The 10091-nt window shown below is 41.6% G+C and overlaps 1 protein-coding gene across 1 annotated transcript; it reads right to left on the bottom strand.

The window, feature by feature from the left end:
• Positions 1-476: 476 nt before the first annotated feature.
• Positions 477-4229, bottom strand: LOC142140586 (uncharacterized). The gene is made up of 4 exons (XM_075198290.1): positions 3972-4229; positions 3593-3676; positions 2542-3116; positions 477-551 (listed from the first exon to the last, which is right to left on the bottom strand). The coding sequence occupies exons 1-4, from the start codon at positions 4132-4134 to the stop codon at positions 477-479; spliced, it is 897 nt and encodes a 298-aa protein (XP_075054391.1). The 5' UTR covers positions 4135-4229.
• Positions 4230-10091: the final 5862 nt, after the last annotated feature.

Raw genomic sequence — 10091 nt, 5'->3', positions numbered from 1 at the left:
TGGTAACTTGTCTTTTGTCCTGCAGGCGTGAGGACACTCCTGTTTGACTAGTGACTGGTGTATAAAGAATTCTGAGTCACAACTTAGAGCTGACCAACCATTGATGGAATGAAAAATACACACAACACACAAGCTCCGGTATAGAAGGATGAGGATTGAATTGTGTGACAAATATTTCCACAAATGTAACTCCTGACCATGTTAGTTTTCCTATGTCTGGCTCTTTTGACCTACACATCTTGAGACAATTACAGACTAAGGCAAATATGTAAGTGAGAAGAAAAGTTGCACCAGTTGGCTTCAAAAAGTCCATAGATTTGTTCCTTCCCAGTATGTAGCACAAAGTATGGTTATGGCAGAGGACCAGAGACATGATAGATTGTATGATTGCTGTCAGATGTCTTCAAAAGATGGAGTCCACAAGACAAAATATTTTTTCCTCTTTATGGGGGCTTTGAATAAGATATTTCACAGGACTACTGTGCATCTACTTCAGTGAGATTCTGTGGGAGAGAGTGCGTACCTGTGTCCTTGCTGAGAGTTTCTGTTTGCTAGAAAAAAGGAAAGTGGGATGTAGGGAATTAACACTACAGAATCTCTCCTTAATAACTATTTTGCACTGTGAAAGGAGTGTTGAAGAGAAGAAAAGAAAAAGCTTTGCTTATTGTATGTGGAATCACATGTCTGAATGCTATGATAAATGTTTGAACATGCATGTATGCTTGAGAAAAAACAATTTTGCAAGTATATTTAATAATTTTGACTATAATTAAAATGTCTCCAGAGTAGTAACAAACGCTTAAATTGAATCTGATCAATATTTCATTTTATTTAAAGCTTGCTGGGACTTGTAGTGCCACAGCCATGGGCTGCAGGAAATCATGTTTCCCCTTTTCCTGTTTCAGTGAGGGAGTGAGTGGCTCTGCTTATAATTCAATGTGGTTATTAGAGAGTGAAGAAGAACATCTGTTTTATTATTTTTTATATTGTGACAAAGAGAATGGTTTGCCACTGTTCTTCTAAGAGAGGAGTCAGGTATTTATCGGATAGTCTGCAAGACAAGGCTGCAAACAAATTACACATTTGTATAGTACTGCACTTAGGTTAAAGAGATACAGGAAAAGGACATGTGTGGTAAAGTAATAGTAAAGAGTGAGATTTAACTTACATATTTTGAAGTGGTTTAAAATAGTGATGGGAAATCTAGTTCATTTTGAAGATTAGTTCATTCTGATCTAGTTCACACAATAGATTAGTTCAAAAGATTAGTTCATTTCATTCATTTGACTCAGTAGTTCATTTAGTTCATTTAGCTCAGTTAGTTCACTTACATCACTGGCTCTGGAACACTGCTGAGAGAAATGATTGGAGACATAGATCTAGGGCTAGATTTACTATCAGGCGTGTTTGTAAACCCGCCGACTTTCGGCGGATTTGGCGGCGGTTTAGCCATCGCCGGATTTACTAAGGCTAAACCCGCCGTCCAAACGGCCAAAAATGATGTTTCCAAACACGCCTCTGTATAAAGCGCCATGACTGTTTTAACAATGTTCTACATACAAACAGCCGGATTTACTATTAGGGGGTTTATAAAGCCGCCGGAAAACCGCCATTCAATAGACCAAAATGAAAGCGCTGCTTGTGAGCAGCGAGATTGTTCAGTGTGCTGTTTGAACTATTTAGCCATTTCTAACATAAGAGAAAGAGCCATTTTGTGCAAAGTTTCCTCCTTTAGGATTGTATATGGGAAATGGGCAAACTGGCATGTAATTTGAGGATTTATTTCTTTTTTCCCCATCCTGTATTATTGAATCCTATTTACTGATGTAAAGGTTTACCGGCCACTCCACGTGCATTTAAAGTGCGTATGAATCTGGAATCTTTGCCTGATGTGGACGTAGTACCAATGTTTGTACTCATGTAAACCAGGTTCCTAGATATATTTGGTGGGGTGCTTGTGTACGCACCTGTTAAGGTGTCTGATATTATCCTGGCTTGCTGTCTGATACATAAGCTAGCTTTACATCAACTTACCCCACCGATTATTGCAGTACACAGTGAACAAGTAGGGGCCCGTGTCCCATTTGGTGATGTGCAGAGCACACAGGGGGGAGGCAGATTTGAGACCGTCTCATTACAAACAACTTTAAATGTAAGTGCATACAATAAAAAACATATATTGGTTTTTGATTTTATGTCAGTGCAATGGTTTTATTTATGGAATATTTTAATAAAATTGGACCCTTTAAACAGAGGATAGTGTGTACTGTGAATGTTGTATTTGTTAAAATCCCTGGAAAGTGACAGTTAGAGGTCAATGTGTACGTGAAATTAGTGCATCGTTTTAAAGAAAACAGTATACTCTTGTTTAATGTGAAGAAAAGAAAGAATGATAAGAATTAAATATAACTGCATTTATTGCATTACAACATAATAAAAGAAAAAGTATAACGCTTACACAACACATTCCCCAAGAATACATTTTTAGCCCTAGCGCCGTCTTTTCGCTGGCATATCATTGTGCTTAGCCCCACTCTCTACCCTCCCTCGCCCACCCCTGGTGCGAGCACCTCTCCTTGGAGGAGTGCTATGTGTGGATCTGCTCAGCGTACTAGCAGTACTGGTGGAGGCCGATGAAAAAGGGGCCGGCAAGCGGGCAATCAGTTCCTGCTGGAGTTGGCCTGCCAGCCGGATAACATTGGCATTCCCCTCGCGAATGGAGGAATGCATGGCGTCCACAGACCCAGACATTTGTGCCAGCTGCACATTCGTCTGCTCCAAAGCGCTTGCCAGCCGGTTTATTGCAGCAGGGATTTGGCTAGTGGAGCGGTGTATTCGCCTCAACTGGGCCGCAATTTGTGACATGTGCCCAGTTTGCCTGTCCATGAACAATGTCTGTTGCTGCTGGAATGCGCCAATAGACAGCGCCATTTCTCTGGCTGGGTCCATAGTTTCAGGTGCAGGTTGGTGGTGTGATGGTTCAGCAGGGCCAGGTGAAACTTCCTGGAGGCCAGACACAGGGGCATCCACTGTTACCAGGGTGATGGTCGTTTGATCCTCTGGCTCAGGGGACATTTCCAATGACTCCGCCTGAGGTGGCTGGTATGAAGAGGGCCCTGTGTATGAAAAATGACGGTAAGTATATAGTATATAATATGTTTGTATATTGCATTCTGAACACTGGATAGGAAAGAATATTCTTTAGCAACTACAGATTCTTGCACAAGGTTTGCATTCCTGATTTCTAGTCCTATGCTACCTGCTTACGGATGCACTTATTATCCTTTTAATACCCATTATCCTTTGGACTGTGTAGTACATGCTGGGTTATTTTGACTAAACTGCATGCTATAAAAAGTGGAGAAGTTGCCGATAGCAACCAATCAGATTTTAGCTGTCATTTAGTTGAATGCAATAAATAAAGTAAAGGTATATTCTGATGGGTTTCTATAGGCAACATATCAGTTTAGTAAAATGTAGCCCTAACTTCTCATTGCAAACAATAAAAAGAAAAAAAAAAAACATTGACAGCAACATTTGCACAGAAAATCAAGTAACTCCATTATTTCTCTCCTAAACAGAAATCACGCACCTGCTTGCTCGTCTGTGCCCGAATCTCTCGCTGAAGGTGGAGGTGTAGGTCTGGCACTGGGACTGAACTGCGGTCCTGGCGATTCTGGATGTATTAGAAAAAGCATACAATGTATTTCCAGAAAAAAACAATTTCCAAATTTACTGTTTATTGCACAAATGTGTTTGCAAATTTTGTATTTTTTTTTCTATGAAAAAAAAAAACCTTTACAAACTATTAGAGGCAAAAATACACTTTGCAAAACCAAAAAAAAAAAAAACGTTTGCAAAGAGAAAAGCAGTTTTAAAAAGAGAAAAGCAGTTTTAAAAAGAGAAAAGCAGTTTTAAAAAGAGAAAAAAAAAAAAAAATACTGTTAGAGTAAAATATGCAAATAACTCACCAACTACTTGTCCAAAAGAGGGCGAATCCGTGTCTTGGACGTTTATCCCCTCGACAATCTCTGCCGGCATTATCTGTCGCAGCTCCTCCTCGTACGTTGTGTACTCAATACAAAGAGGGGGGCCACCACCCGTGCGCCTGGTTGCCCTCTTTTCCTGGGCCATCTTCTCTTTCAGCCTCCTTTTTATATCCGAAAACCGCTTGCGGCAGTGCGCCACTGTCCTCTTTAGTGGGCCCACTGCGTTCACAGCATCACAGACACGCCCCCACAATTGGTGACGCCGCCTTAGAGGAGTCCGGGCTGCCAGGTTCCCTAGGATGACCTCGTAACAGGGAACGATATTGTGCACCAACACACAATTCTCATCATGTGAGAAGCGCACATTCCTCCCTGTCTTGGTCTTCCTGCCTTGACCTGTCTCCTCAACCTCTCCCTCTCCCTCCTCTGACCCCTCAACCTCCATCTCCCTCTCCTCAGCCTGTTCTCCCCTCCTATCTCTGGACATAATGACAAATAAATGTCAAACACACAAAACACAGAAAGACTTACAAACACAAAAGACAAACTACACTAAGTACAGACACACTCTCAACACAGTCACACACAAGTAACACAGACAAAGGACAAGTCAAATACCAAAAAAACAATACAGAAAATAAAATAGAAAATAAATGTACAAAACAGAAAAATACCACAGGACTACTCACACTTCAATCAGATATCGCTCCACCAATCCACCAAACTCCAACTCTCACCAACTCTCAGCAAACCACTATCCTCCAAACTCCTCTCACAAAACTCCTCTAAACCCTATCAGAGAAAAAAGTGTCAGGCCAGTGGTTTATATAGGGCTTGTGATGTCAAATCTCCTGAGTTTGAAAATAGCCAATAGTAACAGGCCAGGAGACAGGTGTAATTTTAAAAAAAACCGCCTTTACACAAAAGCGCCGTCATTTAAAGCAAAAGCGCCATGTTCTATTCAAAGCCGCCGGCGGCTTTGAACATTAAATCCCGCCGTTACATCGCCAGCGGCTTCAAATTGAAGCTGATATGCGCCCATTGGTAAATCCGGCTGTTTGCAATGCAAACCCGCCGGAAAACCGCCGCGATGCATGGCGGCTTCAAGCCGCCATGCATCACGCCTGTTAGTAAATCTAGCCCCTAGTCTATTACACATACTGAAGGCATATCTACTACTCCTCATTAGATGAGTTATAGTCCTGTTAAAATGATCAGATAAGTTTAATATGTCAGATCATTTTTAATATTACATTTTCATCATTAGTTTTTATGTCCATAATATGCAAATAAAAAAGACCCAAATTCAGAGTATTATAAAGTGTCACTTTGTTGCTTTTAAAATTGAGATCAGTGCAATCAGGATATAGGGGAGATGTATCAAACCTTAGGGGGGAATTTTTACAGCTATAAAAAGACCCAAAATAGGCATCACGTCACTGGGTGCGGGGCCAAAATAGTGCAATTCATGAAGCCCCCCTACACCCATAACCTGCTCCAGGAACTCCCAGACGTAACCAACATAATGTTGGCAATTATGACTAATCAGATTCAGCCATTTATCTTGCAGAGTCTATAAAATGGCAGAAAATGATTAGTTGCTATGGGCAATGTTCCACTTTATCTCTCTTGAAGGTTTAATACATCTCCCCTGTATATATGGTGCAGTAAACAGAACTACAGTATATAGTATTCAGCACTAAGCAGTGCAGTGTGTCTTGAGCTGACAGGGAAGGGAATCTATACTGTGACTCATGAGCTAAATGATCTAAATGATTGAAAAGATTCAGAGAGTGAAATGAGTCAGAGACTCATATGAGTCAGTGAGTGAAATGAGTCAGAGAGTGAAATGAACTAGATGAACTAATGAACTCCTGAGCCAGGAGAATGACTTGTGGCTCATAGCTCAGTGATCAGCTCCAGAGTCTCACACAATATCTGAGCACAGCAGTGCCACCTTTGGTAGTTTAGAGGTACTGACTCATGAGTATTAAATGAGAGAGCTGAATAGAAACAAAAGAGCCAGTGTGAATGAGACAGTGAGTGAAGCTGCTGGAGCTGCTCTGCTTTATCTCTAACTCCTTCCACTTGTTTTAGTTTCTGGTGAACTAATCTTTGCCAGAGCTGTGAACTAAATGAATTAGTTCACTTTGAAGATTAGTTCATTTGAACTAATCACTTGAGAACTACCCATCACTAGCTACTAGTATCCTTTTCCACAGTTCACAACAGCTGACAGGTTGTGTCTGCACTGAGACCAGGGCCGGACTGGGACTAAAAATCAGCCCTGGAATTTAAAGCACACAGGCCCACCTCTGTTGATGAGCAGGATAAAAGTGTGCCGCCAAGGGCGGCTACATTATGTTGGGGGTCGTGGTCAACATGGTGCTTTGATATGTACCTTATAATAAAACATTACATTTATCAGGCCCTCCCCATCCACATCACGCCACCCCGCCAGACACATTACGTCACCCCAAGTCCATTGCACTTATCTATGCTTCTGATGCTGCTGATATCCGTCAGGGTGGGAACTTCCTGTAGAGTGAGCAGGGAAGCTCTTAGTCTCACGAGATTAATAAATCTCATGTGACTTAGAGCTCCTCAGCCTGCTCTGCAGGCTGTGTCCTGTCCGGGACCGGGAGCAGCTATCAGATTCCTACTGCTAACCAGAGAGAAATTAAGGCTCGGGGGGTAGGTCAGTACACTTAAGACAGGGGGGCAACTATGATGTAATTTGGTTATTAGACACATTTTCGACAAATACACAGGCAATACTGTGTGCACTACTGTTAGGTGCACGCAGTTCTGCCTTCACAAGCAGTACAGTGTGAAGCAGGACATATCTCCCAACTGTCCTTGCAGTCAGACCAAATGCTGACTAAGCGGGACAGTCACTCACCAAATTCAGGACAGTTGGCAGACTGTCCTGGTCTCTCCTACCTGTCTTGTCACTTTCACCACTTGTGGCTGCTGATGTCTTTAGATCAGTTGCTGCTCGTCTGGATCCTGGAATGTTGAGGGCCCTATTTGGAAAAAAAAATGTGTACATGAAATTTAGAAAACTCCAACCAGCCCCGGTGTTAAATCAATATAGCACCCACGTTTTAAAATTAGGCTTTCCTCCAGCTCCAACAATAAAATAATAGTATTCACATTTGATAAATACATTTATTTCCCTCCAACTAGCGCTCACATTAAATTAATAGTATTTCCATTTAATATATCAACCAATTTCTCTCCCTCCAAACAACCCCAGCAAGAAATTAAATTTACGTTTAATAAATATACCCATTTCACACAAGCCCCCCAAGGCATTAAACAACTCATAATCACATTTAAAGTGGGGCTGTTTGGGGACCTCATTTTCCCCAAACAGCCCCACTTTCAATTAATAGCTCCCAAACCACCCCAGCATTAAATAAAAAATCCAATCACCCCATCTTAAACTGATAGGCCCCCCTATTAAATTGAATTGTCCCACCATCACCCCACAAATAAAATAGCATCCAATAATTAGCCCCCACCTGCAATTCACCATTAGATTAATAGCCTACCTCCCACATTATATTAAGACCCCCCCTCTCCCTGCAGACATTTTCAGTTACTCTTACACCCCCTCTGCAGACATTTTCACTTACTTCCACCGTGCAGACATTTTCACTTACTCTTACTCACCCCTCGCAGACATTTTCAGTTACTCCCCCCTGCAAACATTTTCAGTAACTCCCCCCTCCCCGTGCTGTCATTTTTACTTACCCCCCCCTTCAGTAACTGTCACAATCCCCCAGCACCATTTTCCCTATCCCCAAAAAGGAATGCAAATAAAAAGTATAAAAAAACTCTTGCAACCACCAATACATACTTACCTCACCAGCCTCCTGGAATTCACTCTGCGCTCTCAACAGCTAAACCGCACTTTGTGAAGGCTCCAACACGGCTGCGCATGACGTTGTGATGGTCCGCGTCATGACGTGAAACTTGAAGCGCCAGGACCCGGGAGCCGGACCGGCCCACACAGCCATCGGTCCTTCTGGCAGATAGCTAGTCCGGTCCTGACTGAGATTCATCAAGCAGAACACCTGAAGAGAACTTCTTTATAAAGGTTAGGTGGGTGTGTCACTTGTCCATCAAGTTAGGGCTGTGGGAGGAGTGTAATGTATAAAAACCTAAGTTGCACAGTATGTGTTGTGATGGATGTTGCATAAGTAAGCTGGTGTCTAGGGAGGTGGTAACTGTTAATTTAGAATCACAAGAATATGTGTTGAACTTTGAGTTATATGTTGCTTTGCAATCCTGACAATTAAAGTACAAAGAAAGAATTTATTTTTGTTTGCATCACCAGAAGGGTGCCTGTGTCACAATATGTATAGAGAGGGAGATGTAATTATTTGTTTTCTAAACTTGTGATACAGTACAAGGATTCCAGCTAGGATGTTTGGTTCTATTGCAGCTATGTGTGAATGTACTGCATTTATAAGATAAACATTATGAAATAACTTCATGTGCTCAGATAATATTTGTATGCCTTTTTAAACACACTGGGCCTGAGTCATTAAGGAGAGCAAAGCATAAAAAAAAAAGTAGCTTTGCACCTTGTCAAACCCATGTTACATTGGAGGGGAGGTAAATTTAAAATGTGGGAACAGATTTATAGTTGAGATAGAGGATGTTCTAGATCAACTCTAAATTCAGGGTAAAAATAAAGCTATCAAGTATTTGTGTGCTACATGAAAATACAGCCAGTTTATAAATTATGTGCAAAATAATAAACTAATTTGCACTCCTTGTACTGTCACATGCTTTGTCCAGGATCAAACTTAAGCCTTTTTTTTGCTTAGCTCTCCTTAATGAGTTAGGCCCGTTATCTGTTTCATTCTGCTGCATCATGTATGTGCAATAGGGGAGGGTATTATATATTGTAAAATATCTCCCCTGAGAACAATCCTGTAACTTTTTTATTAGACCTAGCTTAAATCTTCCTCCTCTATTTTCACTTAGCAAACTTAAAAAACACACCATCTGACACTTAGGAGGGAAAGAAGCTGCAAAGTTCTGTTTATGTTTCAGTGTTTCATTAATTTCACAAAAATTAAATGTACTGATCCCTGTTAGGGCCATCACTAGGGCTGTACGACAGGGGTGACCGCCCAGGGCGCAACGCTAAAGGGGGGCGCAATTTAGGAATATTTTAGGTTAATTTGAGGGCTAGGGGAGCGGCATTTGTCTTTCTCGCCCTAAGTTACGGCTCTGCCTGCTACACTAATGCCCATTAATGATACTGGACAATCTCAGAGGGAGGAGAGGGAAGAAAACAACCGACCACATGATTGCTTACCAATAGTGGAACAAAAGATCACATTGTAGATGATAGTTGTCACAAATGTACTGACCTCTTAGCAGTCTTGTTGTTGCCTAAAAAATTGCAGTCATTAAGTGTTAAGCACAGAAATCAGGACAGGACCAAGGGGTAAATGTATCAAGCTGAGAGTTTTCCAGTGGGTTTGAAAAGTGGAGATGTTGTCTATAGCAACCAATCAGATTCTAGCTGTCATTTTGTAGAATGTACTAAATAAATGATAGCTAGAATCTGATTGTTTTTTCAAACCCGCAAAAAACTCTCAGCTTGATACATTTACCCCCAAGTGTCAAAAGGAAATTGCATCGAAGATGAAGCTGAGTCTGAATGTTTTTGTTGCTCCCACGAACAGACTTCAATAGAACACACTGGTTCTTTAACAGATCAATGGGGAGGACCATACAACAATGGGAATTGCTTGTGTCAGACAGTCGAGAGTTATGTTGCCCTGCTGTAGCTCTTTAAAAGAAACTACCTAGGACCATTTGACATAACAATGCCCTCAAAATTATGATGGCAACAAGCTACACATAGGGGCTCAGAATAGGTCCTGCTGTGAAGTGGATCATTGGCTTTTGTCTCCTGATCATACCATAAGCAGGAAGAGTAAAACATGAATGAACAGACTCAACAGGTGCTCAAACGGATGCAGCACAACCGCACCCTAAAACAATACACCTCAGGGGCAAACGCAGGATTAGTAGAGAGGGGTTTCCACACCACACTGCCAGTGGGCGTGACCA

Source organism: Mixophyes fleayi, chromosome 2 (assembly GCF_038048845.1).
Source record: "Mixophyes fleayi isolate aMixFle1 chromosome 2, aMixFle1.hap1, whole genome shotgun sequence".
NCBI lineage: Eukaryota > Metazoa > Chordata > Amphibia > Anura > Limnodynastidae > Mixophyes > Mixophyes fleayi.
The sequence above is the reverse complement of the archived record's forward strand: the minus strand, read 5'-3'. Positions and strand labels throughout refer to the sequence as shown.